The sequence below is a fragment of the Alligator sinensis genome, unplaced genomic scaffold, assembly GCF_000455745.1.
Source record: "Alligator sinensis unplaced genomic scaffold, ASM45574v1 scaffold628_2, whole genome shotgun sequence".
Lineage (NCBI taxonomy): Eukaryota > Metazoa > Chordata > Crocodylia > Alligatoridae > Alligator > Alligator sinensis.
In genome coordinates this window covers 5680112-5701465 of record NW_005841833.1, presented here as the reverse complement: position 1 = coordinate 5701465, position 21354 = coordinate 5680112, and the positions used below count along the sequence as shown (strand labels likewise).

The following is a 21354-nucleotide window of genomic DNA, read 5'->3' as shown; positions in this document are numbered from 1 at the left end:
AAAACCACGTTTCAAAGGCCAAAAAGCAGCAAGTGGGCATCTTTCTATACAGCAGATAAAACAAACCAGCAAGTCTGCCCTGGCTTGTAGGAAGCACAAAATTGTACAACGCGGAAAGGAGGGGAATTTGCCAAACCGAAAGGGAAGACGCCTGCAACGGTCCAACAAATACGAAATGCAGAGGCAGTGCAAATCTGAGCACGAGCAGCATCAAGTCAGGGGAAAGATGCTCCTCATCCAGCTCAGAGGCACCAGCCTGATTTACATTCACGTCTTGAAACCACCGATCTACTGACGTGGGATGAAAAGCAGCGGTTGCAGCAGCGACCTGAACTGGAGAAGACAAAGCTCTCTCTGCTGGAGCTCGCGTACGCTACGGGGAGCGCAACTGCCCGCCTCTCCCCGTCCATCGCGCTTGAAAAACGAGCTCAAGCAGAGGAGAGTTAAATGACTCCGAAAATAAACTCCAAAAGTTATTCATTAAAAAAAAAACCCGTACATGAAGAACATGCAGACAGCTAAGAGTTCATTCCTGCCTCAGACTAACAGCGAGGTGCAATCTGTGGCACGGCAGACCAAACAACGAAGGTGAGACATGTGATAGGCAGCATTTGAAATTAAAATGAAACTCTGCAAAAGCAGAGGCTTTTCGAGGGTGTCCTATTATGTATGTAATAATTAATGAGCCGCTAACATAATGTTATATTACACGAGGGGAACGTGGAGAGCAGGAAGTAGCCATTAAGTCATACGTGGTACAAAGAAATGAGAGATCAGAAAAACACACTTTCCCGTTCAACCACATTCTAAAGATTTCTTTTTTAATCAGACATGTTTCAGATTAAACATTTCTCAGCAGTTATTCAACCACTCGGTACAGTAAATTTCAGTGCATTGTCCAAGCAGAAGTGGAAACGCGTACATATTCAAAGGGCTCTGACAACATCCAATCACAATCCCCCTGTTTCCCAGCATGCACAGCAAACCCCGCAGCTACCGACCCCAAGAATTCGTGGCTTTTGTCTGGTGACATCAGGGAGCGTCAGACGAAGCGCGCCGCCTGGCATTAAAGGGACGCCGCCGACCCGCTGACTCCGGACGTCCCGCTCCCGCGCCGCCCAAGCACTCTTGGGACGAGGTGGAACGTACCCGGGCTTCAAACGCTTCTCGAGAAAAAAGGCACCCAACACGCTTAGTGCGGGGTAACTAAAAAAACCCCATAAAAAACCCCAACCGAGGTGCTGCCGTCACCTGCAGAAACCCTGCCGCTAATTAAATCCCGCTCCAATCGTACGTGCCAACACCTGCGTGCAGCTGCCAAGACGTGGGGGCGTTGCATTAAGAACAGAAGCGCACGCACCTTGCTTCAGAGAGCGCCTTGTCCAAACTGAAACCGGGGCTCGCACACTCAAACGACAGGCAGGGAACGGACACGGCTCTTTAAAATCACTGCACAGCGGCCCTCTAACAACTGCACTCGACGGGAGCCGCGCTCCCTTCCCGGGGCAGGGGAGGGGGAGGTTTGAACCCACCTCTGCACAGGACGGCGGGAGGTGGGGGACTCCACTTGCCCGCAGCGTCAGTGAGAGGCTGCCGACCTGGGTCAGAGGTGGCTGCAAAAGCAGTGCCTCGAGCATCGCTGCCTCTGGACGCGAAGCAGGGCAAAGAGCCGAGCAAAGATGGTTACTCTGTTACGGAAAAATACCGGCTTGCACTCCTATCACACGTGGGCTCTTGCAGCCGGGACTGTAGCTTGGAAAGGGAGAAGGGGGCATTGGACTGGTCTCGCCCTGGGGTTTGCTGAAGTCGCCTCGCTGGCGACTTCTCAAGGACGAGACTTGGCACGTGGTTTATGGCAGCGGAAGCTGGAGCTGGCAGACCGGATGCGCCCCTTTGGTGCACCGTGGAGGGCCACGGCCATCGAGCTGCCGAGAGCGGGACCACGCAAGAGGATCACGTGTGCGAGTGGTGGTGCAAGACTGTTCGGATCCGAACCGGTCAGCTGGACGTAAGGACTGCAGTGCAGTTTGCAGCAAATGTGATGCTTTCCGCCTGCCACGCCACCGTGGTGGCTTGCCCCGGATGGCTGCGCTGGCGGGCCTGCTCCAGGGCTCTGCCGCACCGGGTTACAAGAGCAGCCGAAAGAAGAGCTCTGGGCGACCTGGATTCACTTCTCCTGCCCCGGTCACCTACTTCCTCTGCTGGAGTTAGGGGGAGGCTCCCTTGAAAGGGGAGCTTTCCCCTTTTACAGGTAATTTTAAGGGTTTTCTGAAAAGAGCACTTATCGGGGGCAGATAAAATAAGAGAGATTTTAAAATGCAGCCTCCATTTAAAATGAAATTTTTAAACGGACGTCCTGGTTAAAAAAAAATAATAATAATAATCATCTTACAAGTTAGCAGAATCTGTATCCAAAGACACCCAAACACTTGTGGTACGAGTGACATCTCTGAACTCGTGCGTTGTGATGTTAGTATTACCGACAGTGCTAACGTAACCACCGCTTGGTCTTACCAAAAATAAAGTGTTTAGTTCATCTGAAAAACGGGAGACTGACTCGAGGTTATCCCACACGAGCATCATAAAAATAAAAACCTACAACTGATTATTTACAGAATAAGCAATAAAAATATCAAGTGGGACAACCTGAGCTGCTTCTAGAGTGACATTCAGCTATAATCGGGACCCTGATATGGATAAGACTAGACATCCTTCCTCTTCCCTCCTATTTAATAGTAAAAAAAATATTTACATCTATTTTTTTTTAAAGAGAATTGGTTGACATTATTGCTTTATCCCTCCTATGAATGACATTCGAATGAAACAACTACACTACATGCTGACAGAATATATAATCCCACTTAAAAGAAAGAAAAAAATTAACCTTTTGTTCTAGCTACAAATAATATTGATCTTCCAGACCAGCAGATTATACATACGTATAAGCCAATCAGCTCATCAAAAACACATTTTACAAAACAAAAACAAAGAGAAAAAAAAAAGAAAAAAATCAGTCAAGTTTCCTTTTCCGATATGGCAGTAAACAGGATTTGTTCTCTTCCACGCACTTCATTCTACACAGGAACTACTATTAGTTCACAAGAAAGAAAATGGATTAAAAATGTCATTTTCATAAGCAAATACAAGCCCAGCCTTACACGCCGCGTGCCCCCCGCAACTCCGATCTCCGAGCTGCTGAACGCATCGGCGGACGCGTCGTCTTTGTTCGAGACGAGGGGCCATGCGTATCTCACGTGCAGCGTGTCCTAAATCACGCGTCGCACTCTGGCAAGACCTCCTGAAGTGCTAACTACCCCCGCCCTGGCGCTTGCTTTGGGTGGCTCGAAAGTGACTCTCCTCCCACGCCGGGTAAGACACAGCTTTGTATTTGACTATGAAAGTTAAGCAGCTTTCTCCACAAAAACGGGAAGGCACCATGCACATAGCAGTCGAGGCAGGAAGCAAACAGCAGCAGCACAATGTGTGAATTTTAGGTTCAGATGAGTTAAGGCTTCTGTTAAATTTCTCTCTCTTTTCCTGGTCATAATCAGTATCTGGGGGGAGAAAGAAAACCAGAAGCTGTTGGATTAGCTGCACCGTGACATTGTAAATTCATCAATTAGCCAACCCCACCACCCTCTGGACTGCCAAGATTTTAAATGAGCTGAACCCTCATTTCCGGCACTGCAGATGCAAGCCACTGTACGGTACTGAACTGGAGAAGCCATCAGCTGCCCGGTGACAAACCCACTCCTGCTTCGTTGCGGGAGTCAAAGTTTCATTACAAAATTAGCAGCGCAGTGGTGTTAGTGCTATCCCAGCAGAGCTGCCTGGCAAGAAATTCAGAGCGTCTTCATCTGGACTAGCAAAAACTGCAAAGCAGGAAGGCCAGGCGAGATGTGCATCATCTGTGCAGTCAATTGGGTGGTTTCTCTCTTGGCTAGAAATGTCTATGGCATTTCTCCGGCAGGCTTGCAGAGCTGGTGTCGAGGTGTTTTCTGACCAGGGCTGTCAGCTTTGTGGAGCTCACACACTGCAGGCACATCGCTGGTGCCCGGCCAAGTGCTTCCAGCGAGCGCTTGCCCACGACGGCCCGAGACAACACTGCTCTGGGCAGGGAATACCCACACTGATAAGCTGCCAGGTCCGAAAGAAAGAGCACAGCGCTTCCTTCCTGGGCTAGCAACCCCTCTGGCTGAAAAGATCAGAGAGCGGGGAGACCCACACCCCACACAGCCGCTCCCCGCCCGTGCCGGGAAGTTACCTTCTCAGACCTGATTCTCGTAATGGCTCTGCCTCTTCTTTGACTTCAGCTCTTTCAGCCACTGAGGAGACATCTCTTCAGACCTGAGACCAAAAAAATACGCTTTACTCTTCAATGCCGATACCTCGTGGAAGCTGCTTCCCGCACCTGGGTGGCTCTCACCTGTCCTCCCTCTCGGCGCTGGAGGGCAGCACTCGGCTCCCAGGAGCTCCTGGCTGGAACTGGGGCTTCGGGGATTTCGACAGCTGAGCTGAACCTGTTTCACCGGGGCTCTCGGGCTCTTGCCTTCTCCGCAGCTGAGCCTGGGAAGAAGTTTATTAAAAAGCAGCTTTCAAATTTGCTTAGAGAACAAGCCGATCGCTTGAATCATTTATGAAGCAGCAGAAACCCGAGTCTGAAATTCATAAGAGACGGTACCAGCTCATAATGGAAACACAATCAACTTGAACTGTTTGGGAAACATCTAGGAAATACAGTCACTATCATGAGTTACGTCTCATTTCAACTCCCACTCCTTCCACCAAAGTATAAATTAATGGCCTGTGAGCGAAAGAGGTGCTTGTGACACGTCTATGCATTTTGTGCCCATCTAAGAGACCCGCATTTGTTGCCTGTGCACCGGGTATTGCACGACCGCCCCTTCTGGCCCTAGCGCTCGCTCCGGACAGCACCGGGTCCTTGCCACTCGGTCCTGGGTTGCTCTGGAGGGCTCGGCCCGCGCTCACCTTGAGCACTGAGGGGTCCATGCCTGGAAACACAGGAAGCCTCTGAGGTTGTGCCGCTGGTGATCTCTCAGGTCGGTGAATTTTTTCTTCCTCATCAGATGCTTCTTGCTTTGAAGACTTCTCTTCTAACAACAAATGCAAGGGACCAGATGTCACTTCACACCAGACACATTAAAACAGGAACCAAGCAAGCAGTCGGCAGCCTCCTTGCCCACACCTCTCTCCCCCCATAACAACACACGCCGCGTAATCCTGTGATGCAGACGGACCATCGGCACAAAGGGGTGGTTTGAGCGGATACGATTTAGCCCTCCTGGTGCAGTAATGGCGGATCAAACACCCGGTACCAGGCAGGCTCCTTGTGTACCTGGTCTAATTCAAGGAGAGACCGGTGCCCTTCAGTTATTTTGCCTGGTGCTTCCGACTTGCTTGCTTAACACATTCGAGCAGGGAGGCACAGCTGCGGACCCGCCAGGGCTTAGCTGCGCTCGCATTCACAGGCCTCCCCGCTGATAAGTGCGTGGAAACTCCTTACCGAGTTTCGGCTCTACGCAACGATCCTCCTAAGTCACAGCTTGAGGCAAAAGCAGCGGTTGCTTTTTAACGTTAAGATTTCTGATGCAGCCTAAGCCCCGAGACCCCCTCTAATTTTTTATTTAGTTTGATCACTAACGACCTGGGTCAGTGCAGCTAGTTACTTCTCACATAAGACTGGGAGGAGACGGTCGCTGGGAAACCTCCAGCTGCCTTCCTCCCTCCGCGAGCATCAGGAGGAGCGAGTTGGATCTTGTGCTCTTTCCCCCCCATCTATTGAGCCTCCAGGCACTGCAGAGCTGGCCGGCCCCCGTGATAACGAGAAAGCAATCAGCAGCTCTAGCTCCAGCAACTCCTCCCCGTCTGGGAATACCTGTAACTACCTCGGCACAGCTACAGCACGCATCGATACGTGCCAGAGCGCTGGGCTGGTTGCAGGTGTGTGAGCTGAGCTGTTTGCTCCCTCGTGGGAGACGGGAACTTTTCCAAAAGCTGGCCGGCTGCTTCGCCCCGCTCCCAGGACCATCGAGGGGGGTTGGAAGGGGATGATTTAGAAACGGTTTTGACAGGCTGGATGGAGACATGGACTTAGCGTCGATGAGCTCCTTTTAATCCTTTCAGCGCTAACAGCAGCCTTTTTGCAGGGGGAAGGGCCGACGCGCTGCTCCGTGGCAGCAGGTCTGTAAGGCAGCGATCCCCAAGCTGTGCTGGGCCACAGACAACCATACTAAGCAGGTAACATGCTGCATGTGCTTTTCTCCGCTCCATTTTAAATTTGCTGTGGCCATAAGCAATTTCCAAGGGTCTCACGGGCAACGTGTGCCTAAGCATGGGGACTTGGAGGTACACGCAGAACCTGAACAGCTATCACAGCTCCTATGAATTCACACTGATGGTTATATATTGAGAAACGAGCTGCAAGGAAAGGCACCCACAGAGCCAGGGGCTCGGGTGTCTCCGTTATGCTAAATTAAAGAAATATTTTAGGAAAGGTTTGAAAATGCAACATTAAAATAAAAATAAAAATCTCGATTCCAGGAACAACGTGGTTTGCGAAGGCGCCCGCAGCACCCTGCCCTAAGCAGCTGTTTCTGGGTCTGGCCTCTCACCTTCACAGAAGTTCAGAAAGCAGTTATCTTGTAGGAAATATACTGTAGATGAAACAGTAAATCCCCGCACTTCAGTTATTTTAACTCGACGAACTATGAACATGCTGCACAACTGATGTCTCAGCTGCGGGAGTTTTAGCATGGACTCCGGCGCTAGAATTTATTTACTTCTGGGCTTAACAGAGACATGTGGAGAACAAGGTTAAAAGAGCAAAGAGCAAATCGCTCTGCTAAAAGCTAAACAGGAAATGAGCTTTTGCTGCCCTTGAGTTTTTCTTGCTGAAAAAAAACCCTAGCCATGTAAGATTGCTGGCTCAAGGTGATTTTTGTGCACTAGTCATCAAAAAAGCTGAGCAAATCTATGGAACAGAAGAGCGTGCTATTAAAGAGACCTGTTCTAACACTCAGCTAGGACCCCATTCAGCCACGCACCACCAGACCTCATACAGCGGAGCAGAGGCCAAGTTTAATGCAAGTCTCTCATCTAGGTGACTTCAGATCCCAGACTCCACTGAAGTCATGAGACTTGTGCTCCCAAGTGACTTGATAGCATGTTTGAAAAATCCCACCCGTTATCCCTCCAGCAAGGAGCAGGGAGGAAGGGGCTGCTGGAATTGCAGCCATAAACCCGTCCTATCTGGCGTGGCCTGCCAGAGGCAGAGACTCTGCACCGCAGCCCTCCTTCGCCCACGCTGCCCAGGGCTCCATGGACCAGCCTGGCATGGCGCAGGGACCCATCGCCCACAGGGTGGGGGGCAGTGGGGGAGAGGGTGTCGAAAGAAGGAAGGGCAATAACTGATGTAGAAGACCAGGAGAGTTAAAAAGAGAGGAAAAAAGGTCATGTCGAAGTGAAATAGTAGCACAATGGGCAGGAATCCCGTCCGCACGGCCCAGGCGACAAGGGCCGAGGGCTCGGCAGGCTGCGCGGGTACCTGTGGAGTCTTTGAACATCCACGCGCTGTCGGTCTTGTCCGTCGCGGCGAGCCTGCTCTCCGACTCCATCCCGCTGCTTCTCCTGCGAGCGTGGGAGACGGGGGCCCGGCGGCGCCTCTTCTTGCTGAGCTGCACGCGGGTTTTCAGCACGCTGGAATCCAGGACAGCGGTTTGCTTTAAAGAAAAATATTACCCATGAGGGTGTTTTCGATTTGCCCGGATACAGAGAACAGGTCCATAAACATCTTGGGAGTCTTTTTAAAGCATAAGCCTATTTCCATGTCATTAAGAATGTGTGTGTTCGTTAGCATTATTGTTGTTATTTTAAACTCAGATTAATTAACGGTCTATTCAGCCGGAAGGGTGAGACGCTGTATGACAGCAATGATTTTGAGAGAGTTATCCTGGGGCATGTCTGCGAGGGGCCAGCAGCGGGAATGATGCTCAGGGGCAACCAACATGGGTTCACTAGGGGCAGGGACTGTCAGACCAACCCGGTGGCCTTCTACGACCAGGTCACAACATCCTTAGACGCAGGGGTCGCAGTGGATGTAGTCTTTCTGGACTTCAGGAAGGCCTTTGACACTGTCTCCCACCCCATTCTCATTAAAAAACTAGGGGACTGTGGCGTCGACACCTACACAGTCAGATGGGTTGCTAACTGGCTGGAGGGCCGCACCCAGAGAGTGGTGTTGGACGGGTCTTATTCGACCTGGAGGGATGTAGGCAGTGGGGTTCCCCAGGGCTCGGTCCTCGGGCCCGCACTATTCAACATCTTCATCAGTGACTTGGACGGGGGATGAAAAGCACCTTGTTCAAATTTGCTTTTACTAAGACGTGGGGGGAAAGTGGACATGCTAGCAGGGAGGAATAGGCTGCAATCGAACCTAGACAGGTGACAGGGGTGGGCGGATGAGAACAGGATGGGTTCAACACTGACAAGTGCAAGGTGCTGCACCTGGGGGGAAGACCCAGCAGCACACCTACAGGCTGGGGAACTCCCTTCTCGTCAGCACAGAGGCAGAAAAGGCTCTTGGAGTCGTTACTGATGCCACAATGAACATGGGCCGACAGTGTGGGGACATGGTCAGGAAGGCCAACCGCACCTTGTCCTGCATCCACAGATGCATCTCGAGCAGGGCCAAGGAGGTGATCCTCCCCCTCTACGCGACACTGGTCAGGCCGCAGGTGGAGTACTGCGTCCAGTTCTGGGCGCCGCACTTCAGGAGGGATGTGGACAGCATGGAGAGGGGCCAGAGGAGGCCACCCGCACGATCCGGGGGCAGCAGGGCAGGCCCTACGAGGAGAGGCTACAGGACCTGAACCTGTTCAGCCTCCACAAGAGAAGGCCTGTTACAAACTAGTCAGGGGGGACCAGCAGGCACTGGGGGAGTCCCTGTTCCCCCGAGCACTCCCAGGAGTGACTAGAAATAATGGTCACAAGCTGGCAGAGGGTAGATTCAGGCTAGACATCAGGAGGCGATACTGCACTGTCAGGGCGGCTAGGAGCTGGAACCAACTTCCAAGGAAGTGGTGCTCGCTTCTACCCTGGGGGTCTTCAAAAGGAGGCTGGGCAATCAGTCCTGCCACGGCAGGGGGTCAGACTTGATGATCTGCTCAGGTCCCTTCCAACCCTACCTACTATGAAACGATATGGGCCTCCAGCGGTTTCCTAGGGGGACTGTTTTGTTCTGGGGGTCTGATCTACCAAATCGAGGCAGCGTTATTTTTCAGTGAGCAAACTCTGAAGACCCGTGTGCTCTTCCCAGCTAATAGCGGCTGACAGCCTGTCAGAAGGCAGGGATTTACAGAACCAAAGAGCCTCTCCCTGGGACAGACTGCTGTAATCTCTCTGCTCCAAACCAAATCCTCCAAAATTTCAAGCGGTTTGCCCGCAACAAAGAGCCTACGAGCTAAATATCAGACCCTGGCAAAAAGCAGACGGTCAGCTCTTTTAGATAAGTCCCATGCCATGCAGAGAGGCACGGTGAATAGAGAGCAAAGAGCAGGGCAGTTTTATTCTTCAGTTCTTTACTGATTGTAACCGAGTCTCCCTCCCAAACCCGATGCCTCCATCCTTCTGGGAAAGCTTCTCTTTACCAGGACATATTTTAAGACCAGTCTGCCTTGCAGGATTCACCATTCACCAAAACGCACCAGCCTGCCACGCTTTTACAGCCGTGCTTAGCAGCAATGCCTGCAGCCGCTAGGTAAGACGGTGACAGAGGCCTCAAGATCACGTCCTACATCCCGACTCCGCTAGCAGCGATGTGCAGAGCAGCTGCACTGCAGGCTGGCACCGGGGCTGTCAGGCTTCATTTGGAAAGGCGAAGGAAGTGTTTGCCCCCCTTCGTACATCGCCTGGCCAAGTCAGGGTGCCGCTGCACTGGCACGTGAAGGGGATGAGGCGCACTGTAGGGTATCGTCGTGTACTCCACCGTCCCCGCAGCCGCCAGCTCCACCACAAACGGGGGACGGAGAAGAACGTAAGACCTGACAGCGAGCTTTCTCCAGTCCCTGCCGCCAGTTCAGTACTAGGAGAGCAGAGCAACTCCCACCCAAGAGAAACTAGTACTTCCCAGCTGCTGCACGCGCCGGGGACACGTGCTTTGCTTGTCCATGTGCTCCTGCAAAGCAGTAAAGCCGAGCTAACTGTGGGCGACCAGAAGCCCTGGTATCTGCATGCCTGTGTCATTCAGGGGACCTTTGACTGCTCTTTAGAAATGTGATTTTTAAAAGCCTGCAGAAAGATATTCCTACTACAAATCAGCCAAACAGCATTGAAACCCAGTGTCTGTAGCCTTTAAATCCACATTTCTCACAGTGCTAAGCATACGAGCAATCTGTATCACTTAACTACACCGTCTCTGCAGTGTACGGTTTCCATTTCCTGAAGCCATTCAACTCCTCTGCTATAGCCCATCATCTTGGAAAAACGGGCAATTGAAGTGCAGCTTTAATAAAGCAACGGCAAGGTTGACACGTAATCGCTGCCCCTTCAGATTCTTTGGGTGAAATTAATTCCCGGAAACCCAGCGGTCAGAGGAGTTGGAACGACTTGGCTCTTGAAAGTATTTTGCACAGGAAGTCGGGCACCAAGTGGGAGCGGGTAAAAGGGGGTGCCCGGTGGAGCCGAGCAGGCAGAGGACGCTGATGAGCATGCTCCTCGCCGTGTGGGTTAGGTACCTAGGAATTACAACTTACATCGATGAAGGAGAAGTCCGCGCTTTTCTCATCGGGGTACAGGTCTGTGGGAGGCGCTCCATCAGTGCCGTCGGTTGAATCCATGTCTGTGCTGGACTGGTCCAAGCTGGTGCTCCTTTGGTCTCTGGAGGAGGACTCTGGCTGGTCGATTGAAGAGGCTGGCTCCGTTTGAGATGAGAAAGACAGCCGGCTATTTGGGGCTTGCTTTCTGGTTGAAATGACATTGTTCTCTGAGGAAGGAGATTCAGGCACGAAGCTGCAAAACAAGAGGGCGACGCTCGTGAGGCAGCTGGATGCATGAAGACGTGCGAGAATATTTTTAGGCAGCAGCCTGAGGGACAGACAGACAGACACAGAGGCAGAGACCACCCAGTCCTGAAACCGGTGCGCAGCTCGAGGTCACGGGGACGTGTGCCGTGGCACACACCGAAGCCGAGTCCTCTTCCCCAAGCCCCAGGCCAGCGACGGGGGCAGAGAATAGCAGCAGGCCCCGCAGAGTTACGGGGCCCTTGGCCAAGGTCCCACGCCTGCCCCACGGCACAGAGGGCTGGAGACCCAAAGTGCTTTCTGCAGTAGGACAGCGGCCACGTAGGGCCCGGGCTCGGCACGGCCGCAGCGGGTGGGCATCTCAGAGCAACATCACGCCGCACCTGCCGGGAGCCAAGCAGGCATGCGGAGGTGCGGCAGGCTAGCGGAGGGGAAGTAAACCACCACCACTGCAAGGCCATTGCACCCCCAATGGCCTCGCTCAAGGTACTGGATTTCCGCAGGGACGGGGGATGCAGGAAAAGGAACATTTAAGTCAAGGCACAGGGTTTTGTATTCAGCAACAGTCACCTTCACACCCACGTACACAAGCGCCCACACCTGCACTCACACCCACACCCGCACGGACAGGCTCTGGGGAAACGACCACGCTGCCTGGAGAGCCCAGACAGGCTCCGCATTAGATGCACAGAAGCCAAGGCCCCGATGCTTCGGAACCAGGGCACATCTGAAAGGAAAGCAAGGTCACCCCCTACCCACAGCCCCGCGGAGCAGCGTGGCAGTCCCGACTCCGGGCAGGGTCTTATCGGGCGCTCCCATTAGCACGTGCAGCGACTTGCTAGCCTCTCTCATCCTCTGCCAGAGGGAAAGTGAGTCTAGAGGAGGGTTTTGTTTGGGGCTATTTTACTATAATGCATGCGCCCTGCTGTCCACTCGTGTGTGAGAAGGCAATCTGCCCGAAGTGCCTTGTCCTGGGAGTGGAAGGCGGTCCGGTGGGACTCGTTCTGCTGTCCCGCCCGGCCCTTGCTCTGCCCAGGAGGCTCTTGGAAGGGCCCGCGCAGAGACGGGCAATCCCAGCATCTCCCCGCTCAAAGACGAGCGTAACGTTTCCAGAAGTGCAACGGGCTCCCGCGGTCTGGGGGTTCCCGGTTCTGCTGAACTACCCGAAGGAGGGGCTCACTTCCCATCCACCTGCCTCGGGAGCTCCCCTGCGACTGGGAGACGCGTCGTTTAAGAAACGCTAAGTTTTGTGCGGTGCCTTCTGCTGTCTTTAGTTCGACCTCTGCAGAGAAACCCTGCCGGGCTGGTCCCCCACAGGCAGCCAGTGCTGGTTTCACCGCTGGAAAGGACCAAAGCAGCGGTGGGCTGGAAAGCAGCAGCCTCCGTTAGGAGACGACAGGACGGGGGGACTTGGTTAAAGGGATCCAGAAGCTGTCGTGGACCCTGGCAGGTGTTCGCACGCCTGGGGCCTACCTGGGCTAAGCAGGGGGGCAGCGCAACGGCGTTACATGCTTGGGACCCTGCCGTTCGGCACTAGCTCAGGCGTCTGGGTCCTTTCACAGCAAAGCCCCGACACAGCACCCAAGGAGCAAGCCCCAAGACTAGATGGGGATGCTCGCCCTTGGAGAAACGGCCGCGAACTCCATTCTCATCCTGCCCTACAGCTCCTCTCAGTTGAGCTCACGGTTGGTTTTGCTGCTACATTATGAATGCTCGGCCTCCAAAGCAGCCGTTCTTCTAGAGAAGAGCCTCCCTGCTACATCCTAGGCGGTGCAGAGAGAGACCCACCCAATGCAAAACACTGGATTAATTCAAATAAAACGAGGTGAAGTTCACCCGTCGAGCACCAGATGGCCCTACAGCCTCGAACTGGAGCCGCCGGGCCTTGCCAGCAGATCGCTTTCTGCCACATGCGCTTTAATAACAGGCGCCGAGGTCTTCCAGGCCTGCTTCTCACCGCTGCAAGACATCAGCACGATCATCCCAAGCCTCTCTCCTGGCGCGCTAGGCAGAGGAAGGACTTAGGAGAGAGACGGGGGGCTCACGCTGGTCACTACCCCCCGCGGGACAACACGGCCTTGGCTCACGCTGCGGTGGAGCAGCAGGCATTAAACACGCAGCTCCGTGGGAGGGACAAGGGGGGGTTGTGCAGGTTTTTATTAGCAAAGAGGTGGCTCTGATTGTAGCTGCAGGTAACAGAGGAGCATCCGGGGCTCAGTCGCTTCTTTTTGCAAGGATCCTTCAGTCCTAAGTACCTGCTATTTTTAAAAGCCACGGATCCTAAGCTGTATAGATAGGATTATTGGCACACTTTTAAAGCAGTGGCATCCAGCCCTGACAGTGATGACGTGGTTGGAAGGAAAACACTCAGGATTTTGTTGCTGGGGGAAGCGCTGCGGCTATCGAGAGACAGGACGTGTATTCATTTTCGGGTCGATGACGGCTGGGGAGTTCTGCACAGAGTTTCCAGCATGTAAATGGAGGAAAAGCCTCTTGCCTCGCTCACTATCAGCCCCCCAGGCAATTAAGCAGCCAACTAATGAGCTCCAAAGGGAACGTGGTCTGCTTTTCTTTATCCAAATGGGGGGCATCACTCCTTCGAGCATGCGCATGAATGCAGGGAGATAAGGAGTTTGCAACAGGGCCCCTTGAGCTACATTTTAGAGAGAGATCCATCCCAATTTGTACATCCTGGAAAGACCTGTGCTTTCTCATACCCCCGGACTGAAGCCGAGGCAGCGTGCACAGCCTTTCAAACTGAAATGACTTTTAAGTCAGCAGTGCTAGAAAACACAGTTGCCTTCCTTGGATTTATACTAATTGGTGGCTTCCTCATCACAAACCTTTTAATGGATTCCCTTTTAGAGGCCTTGTACAATTATAGCATCATTATATCCTAAGCACGGTGGTGTAGCTAATCAATAAGAACATGACAAAGATAATTGAAGTATGAGACTCCATTACGCAGAGTCGATCCTTGCCGTCCCAAGAGCACGGGGCAAAGGAGCCAAGTCACAACAACTGTCGAAACAGAAGCAGAAGTCATCCCCTCGCCCCTCGGCACCAAGGGGTCCCGTCCACAGCGTCACGGGGACGGCAAGCAGTTTGGGCTAAAACCTGCACATCCCATAGTTTGGGCCAACAATGTGCCGTCTGAACCTCTCGCAAAGAGCTCCTCCGAAAAATCAATCTGTCAGCTGTATAAATAAGTCATGCCGTGCGCACCCAAAGATGCACAAGGGGCGAGCCGCAAGAAGAAGTGCACCAATTCCAGTTCACCGTTTGCTTTCATGGTTCATTCTGAGTTCCAGTCAGATGGTGCTGAGGTGCTGTACGGATGGATGCATACGTTGTTGGGGTGAGGTTGTGCAACACCACCAGTGTCATTCAGGAGACATCCTGAACCCTGCTTTTCCCTTTAATACCGCTGAAATGTATTGCAGGGCTCTCTGTATCTGCGCAGCGCAAAGAAACAGCCCCGTGTACCACGAGCGCATTGAAGGACTGCGGTTACGGATGATAAAAGGCGAATGTGCAACTTGCTGTTCATGTATTACTTTCCATTTCTTTTCTAAATCTTTGTGACAGTCCCTCTCCTCCAGTTACCTGGAGAAGGACAGAGCTAAATGATCACCTGCCACACCGTCACAACACGGCAGTCCCATGATCTAACAACCAGCACGCTCTCTTACAGGAGACACAGAATCCGCCTCTCTGCAGACTATTTTCATTTAAAAACAAGCCTGTTCTTTTTTACTATGGACTAGGACTGGGGGAGCGCACCAGAGAACAGAGGAAGATGGAAATAAAACCTTCTCTCTGTTTAAATAGAGGGGGAATCAGACTAACCCCCCAGACTGACCCATCCCCACCTGCTCGAACAAGCTCCCTGCCGCAGCGTGCTGCAAACGAGCACGAGACGTGCTCCTCTACCGCACTAACTCAAGCAGCACTTCTGTTCTTGCAAAAAAGGCCCATCCATCAAGAGGGTCTTGTGCACCTTGTGGCTACATAGCCCCTGATTTTGCCTGGATATTCCCACCTTGCCCCAGGATGGAGAGTCAGAATCTCAGCTTTCATTACAGAGGCCGTTGCTAGCTCTAAATGGTCAGAGACGGCCTCGAGACCAGGAACGGTGCATCTATCGACGCAGCCAGAGCCTCCAGATGACTAAAATACGACGAAAAGCACTGGCCAGTGGACTCCGTGGCCCAGCAGCCACAGAAACTAGCCGGTGCAGTCTGCGTGCTGCTTTAAGTTGCTGCATCCCCCGCCACGGCTGCTCTGCGGAGCAGAATGACCCACCCACGGACGCTCGGGGCAGTCCCCATGCAGCCCTGCACCTCCTGCCCCTTGCTCTAGGCTGGGAGGTCCCCAGGGCATGCCTCCCCAGCAACTGAGGTAGTTGCCAGCAGATGTCAGACGGGGGCAGGAATGTGGCTGGGAGGCTAGAGAGAGCCATCAAATCCCAGGCAGACAGAGCGAGAGTCAGCTGGAAGCTCCCAGGACATGCAATACGGTTTTGCAAAGCAGAGAGCAGGTGTAACCTTCCCAACGCAGCCAGCGCTGTGCAGGTGACCGTGCGCTCGCGGCTGCAGCATGCAAAGCACATTGAAAATGCAGGAGCGCCAAGCACCATTGACACAACAAGGCCCAACAGGGTGGGTATGGATCAGGAGCAGTAGCCCATAGGAAAATAACCCCAACCCAAAGGGAAGGCTGCAAACAGGGCTGGATCCAAACCAAACCTAGGGGTTGAAAAAAAAGGCAGAGAACAATGAGACAAGTTAATGATTGAAAGCTGAAGCATTTGCTCTTTCGGAGCGGGGAAGGTTCCTCTATCTAACGCACACCAGCTCGATTGTTCAGGCTGAAGTGGACAAACACCACCCTCGCTTTTCAATCAGGTTCAGAGTGCAGTTAACTCTCACCCTCACCTAATGCAGGGGCTTGTTAAACCAGCAGCAGCGATCGCCCCCACCTCTTCCCTCCAGCCCCCACCGCAGCTTTAAAAAATCTAGAGAGTGGACAGAGGGCATAATGTAGCTTTAAATATCCCAAGCAAATTCCCATTTTAAAATTCATTATTGCAAAGTCGGCTCCTGTGCTATTCAGGTGCTGCGCCCTGAGGTCAGGCCCCGGTGCTCCCACTGCAGTGGATAACGGAGGCCAACCCACGGCACGCAGGCAGATGCCTGGCGGCCCTACGATCCCATTAGGACATTCCCCTTTACACCTTGCTCTGTTTAATATTTTCTGCTGGGAAAACAAAACCTCCAAGGCTCGGGGCCTGTCTAACCAAGAGAGAAAAGGTCACCTTAAAAATGCCAGCGCAGGCGAGCCCCCGCGGCTGCAGTCCAGCTTTGGTATAAGCGTGCAAACGCTCTTGCCTTTGCATCCGACAGGGATGTTGCTTTGTGGCTGGAAACGGATGTCACTGAAAGGGCGGCTATAAAACACTCAATGAAAGTTTCACCTACTGAAGAGCTTTAGATGTTGGCATATCATTTAGTCAGCCCATCACAGCTTCTCAACCATACAGCACGCCCGCCTTAGCAAGCAATAAAATATTTATACTGCGCATCTCCCAAAAGAAAACGCAGTCTGAGCACAAGTGACAGGAGCGCGACCAGCAGGTTTCAGCTAGGAGGACATAAAGGAAATTCAGAATTGAAGCCGTCGTGGCCACGCTCTGCTGAAGAGTTTGGTTCTGGCGCAGCCTGGCCCGAGGCCGGGGCAATGCCTGAGCCCGAACAGGCACGTGAAGGAGCTTCTCGCTCGGTGGAGCCCAATGGTATTAAAATGAAATGCTGATGGTGATGAGTATCTTCAGCCTCTATCTGGCTGGCGAGCAACTAAACTATAACCGCACTACTTTACTTACGGTAAGCTAAGACTGGGAACACCTTATCACAGCACATGCAGTGACCAGGACTCAAATTAAGTGCTGGAACGGCTCGCCACGTTGCTGTTTAGGATTCGCTGTGGCTTGTACAAGCAGGTTTTGACCATCACCTTATGTTGCAGCTTGGCTATCTAGACAGTTGTGGGTCTGGTACCAGAACTTACACTAAAAGCTGGGAGGAAAAATCTAGTGTGCAAGTGCCTTGTATAACCACCTTTGTCCACCAGAAAAAGGAAATCCGATTTTAGGAGAGGAAAACTTCATAAAACCATCATCATGCCCCAGGAAAGTGGACATCCCAAACCTGCGCCGCCACCCCCGAACCTGCAGGTCACGTTCTGGTTACAGTCAGAGAAGTGAGGGCACAAGACGGGCAACACACCCGTTCCCTACGTGAACAAATGTGCTCGGTTTACGGGACAAGGTGACTCGCTGCAGTGTTAACTTCAGTTAGCAGCTACAAGCAACGACTAGATCCGAGTCTGGCACACGCACCGACAGAACTGTTGATTTACTTCCCGTTGCGTGTGCATTACTTACATAATGCCGATAGCGAACGAGCCAGGAGAAACAGCTCTAATTTCAGCCCCAGCTGCAGCTTGCAGGGCTAACGGCTAAAAACCAACACCTCTCCTCCTATAAACACGGCAGCTTTGGTAGAGCTGTGAATGGGCAACTCCACAATGCCATTTTTACAGGAACTTTTAAAGTGCCACGGACGAGAGAAGCCTGGATTCATCTTAAAATGTCACAGAAAAGAGGCCACTGCCCGGCAAGCGGGACAAACACACTGGATGGGAAAGAGAAGAACAGCCCACGGTAGACAGGCCACGCTCAGGTGGCAGGACCGTCCGCCAGCCCCCGTCCTACCTGTCCCCGCTGTGACGCTGCTCGCTCCAGGTCCCATACTGGCTGTCGGCTTCTTGGACCAGCGCGTCTGTGTCCTTTGCCTCGGGGGGCTGTCTGGCAAAACACTGCTTCAGCTGATCCTGAAACACAATAAAACAGACACGCCGTGTTATTCCTTTACCAGCCTGGTTAAACAGTTTACCGAGTTAATTGATGTGAGCGAGTCTCAGACCCCCGGGGCTGAACTGTGCCCCCGTACGGACGCACAGGCAAGGAAAACTACCGTAGTTCAAACCTACGACCGCGGTTCTGGATGAAACAAACACTTCGTGGGCAAATCATAGGGGCACACGGCAGGCACCAATGACCTTGTCTGAATAACTCCAGGATACGTGGCGAAAGCTAGCGCATCTTCGTATTTAATGAGTTAGGAAGCAAGTTGGGGGCACGGCCACGTGAATGCTGCAGGAGACGCTCGGCTTCCCGGAGCTGGGAGCAGGAACAGCACAGCCGGGCCCTGCCTCATCCTCTCAAGGGAAGCATTTGGGTTTTTGGAAGAGTCGAATTCTCCTGCCTAGCAACGGCCCCGCCGGCACGCACGCCGTGCCTCGCCCCGCTTCTGTTTATAAGGCAGCAGAATCACTTGCTGCAGCTGCATTTCACCCACCTCCGGGTTTGTGCAGCAGCATCGTGATTAGGTCAACAGAAATGTGCAGAGCCCAGAAAATGCTCTTTGTTAATGAACTGCTGCTGCAAAGCCAAAAGCAGGAGCTGAAAGCTCACAGGGCAGGTCCCCACAATAAAGGCCCATTGTTCTTGCCAAATACATTTTTGGGGCATACCTGCCAAGTCCCAAAGATTTCTCCTATTCTGACTATTTGAATAGGCAACGTCAGACATCCCGTTTCTTTGTCAGCGTTCCTTTTAAAACTCGGCTGCTATTTTATTAGTACTGGGAAGTTGCTTCATAAATCCACAAAAGCCTTTAAAGTTAGCAAAAAACGTGCAGGGGACAGCCTCACGTAGCAATGGACTGGCTTCAGCCCCTGCCCTCCAGTCCTATCTGTCCCGAGAAGCAGGTTACGCGGTTTCCTAGCTGAAGCGTTCTCCGTCATCGTGCACAACACGTGCGGTGCCGCACGTGAAACGGCACTTCCGGACGAGCCTCCACGAGTCGCTCCGGCCACTTGTCCTTCCGTGCCTGCACCAGCCTGCGGGGTCAAGTCATCGCACGCCGACGCGCCGCGTCTCTGTTGCGAGTCCCGTCTGGCCGCCAAGCGCACGGGAAGAGAACGGTGCACGCGGTTCCTGTTCAATGACGAGGTCGTGGGAGTGGTGGCAATGCTGCCTCCTAACCCCAGTCACCATTTACGGTTCCCTCCAACATTTGATCATCAGAGAAACTCGAAATGAAGAGACTTGGCCATCCTGCTCCTCCTCCATTACCGAAGGAAGCGCCCTAGAGCAGAGCTGCGTGTTTCGTCTGGTTTAGCTTTTTGATATTCAACCGATGGGGCTTCCACCGCTTCCACACCCACAGGGTTTATCTGTTATGTTGTAAGATACTGTAATTTCAATCACGAACGGCCTGGTGACACAGCAACAGGTTGGTGGGGTGCCAGGTGGGACTCGGGGCTGGTTTCCTTTCTGACCGGTTGGTGCTGGGAGCAAGATGAAGAGAAGGAGCGCTCGCTCAAACGCAGGAACCCCGGGGTAGGAAGAGACACGATGAGCAACAAAGAGAAGATGAGCCAAAGATATGGCTGCAATATAGGGCCTTGAATAATCTGGACTAGGTCAAATGAGGGAAGGAAGAAAACATCTTTTAAGAAGGAAATGACACCGAGATACAGCAGCATCCACCCAAGTCACGGGTACCCCAAACGCAGGCGCGATTCCCCCGGGACGCAGGCAGGAAGACGGAGAAGGACTCTGCTACGGCTGCTGCAGGCACGTCCACCCACTCAACAAACATTTTTAGAACAACAGTGTGGCTGAGCGTGTCTTAAAGTGTGCAATAAGCTGTAGGGAAGGCAGAACAGATTCCCACTAATAAGTTAATGCCTGGAGGCCCTGTGTGGAGCAAGTCTTCGTGAGATCTTGGGCCTGAAAGCTTGCAAATAAAGCACTGATTTTGCAAATATCTAGCTGGTCTAATAACAGATACCACCTCTGCCCCGGGTTCCGATTCCTTCCGAGGCAAACGCCTTTCTTTCCAACTTCGAAGCAAGTTTAGCACCAGTGAGAGGCAATGGGAAGGCGTCGGGGCGATGGCACCAGAGCCCAGAGGTTGCTCCGACCGCAGAACTAAGCACAGGACACGGCAGGGGAAGGTTTCCCAGCGATATGACCCAGTTTGAGCCGAAGGATCATTCACACTGAGCACCTGGCCTCTCTCAAGAAACTGCCAGTGAAGTTATTGATTAGTGCCAGGCACAGCGCTGGGAGCTGTACGGGGGATAGCTGGCCCTCGTGCACTGGATGGAGGCCTTCTCACTCGTTTCATGCAGGCCAGCCAAGACCCAGACGATGGCAAGGACTTTCAGTGACCACAAATCACCAAGCGTGACAGCCTCTCTCCGCTACGACCAGCCTCCAAGAAACGCTGATTTGTCTCACTTCGGAAGCTGGCTGCTGAACAACCGGCAAGCACTCCTCCTACTTCCTAACACGCTCAGCAAACTTTACTTGTTAATTTTTTTTTTTTATAGATAACTGAACTTTTATGCGGATGAATGGAGCACTGGTTCACTTCACGGGAATAAGTGGTACTGTAGCCACTAATGTTCCCCAAGGACATTTTAAAGCGTCCTAGGTATACACGATGAGAGGAGGGGAGAGAGCTTTACTACCGATTGTAAGACAGCGAAGTACGCAGAAGCCCAGAAGGGAAATGCTGATGTGGGAATCCAAAGCGAACCGCAAACCTCTAGCTCGCTCCCACCAAAACGTCGTCCACGGCTCTGATCAGCGCTGCAGGGATCAACGCAGAGAAAATGACCAGCGGCTGTAACCCAAACTCTGTGGTTAAAAATTAACTCATCCCAGGACGTACTTGCATGCAAGCTGTACGCTCAGGCCTTCGCACGCGAACTGCTCTGCACCTGCGAAGTGCCAAAAGTTTCTTGTGGAAGTCGCTGGAAGCCACGTTACGGCACAAATGCAGCAGGCGTAATTAGGGGCAGGGCTGATGAGCCGTTCTCTGCTCAGCGACCTCTCCCAAAGCCCTCATTTTGACCAGACTTCAGCTCCGGTCATGACTGATCACCCACAGTCAGTGGGGCAGCCCGAGGAGGAAGCCCAGGTCTCCTACGCACGCTTTGGTACCCTGCACTACGGGCTGCACTCTTGGGATGTTGTTGCCTTGGAGCAGTGCTGGGCACGCGCCCGAGGCAGAGCTGCCTGGCTCGCGACTGGCATCTGTTTCCCAATCTGGAGTGCAAGGAGGAGGAGGTGTGCTGTGTTTGCTGTGGCACTTCCTAGCGCAGGCCAGAGACAGGACAGACATGCCCGAACGAGACTCGTGCCTCGAGATCCTTTCGAGGGTGCTGTGGGGCACCATGC

General features: G+C 52.9%; 1 protein-coding gene across 5 annotated transcripts in view; it reads right to left on the bottom strand.

Annotated features, from left to right (window-relative positions):
- Window positions 1-6: 6 nt before the first annotated feature.
- KIAA1671 (KIAA1671 ortholog) overlaps window positions 7-21354 on the bottom strand; it is a 114727-nt gene continuing 93379 nt past the window's right edge. For all 5 annotated transcript variants that reach the window (XM_025199456.1, XM_006015217.3, XM_025199466.1 and 2 more), the window contains 7 exons: window positions 17812-17930; window positions 10770-11025; window positions 7565-7739; window positions 4990-5114; window positions 4427-4566; window positions 4265-4347; window positions 7-3554 (listed from right to left, as the gene is read on the bottom strand). In XM_025199456.1, the coding sequence (XP_025055241.1) occupies window positions 4269-4347; window positions 4427-4566; window positions 4990-5114; window positions 7565-7739; window positions 10770-11025; window positions 17812-17930 (894 nt within the window). In that variant the 3' untranslated portion in view covers window positions 7-3554; window positions 4265-4268. The remainder of the gene's footprint in view (window positions 3555-4264; window positions 4348-4426; window positions 4567-4989; window positions 5115-7564; window positions 7740-10769; window positions 11026-17811; window positions 17931-21354) is intronic.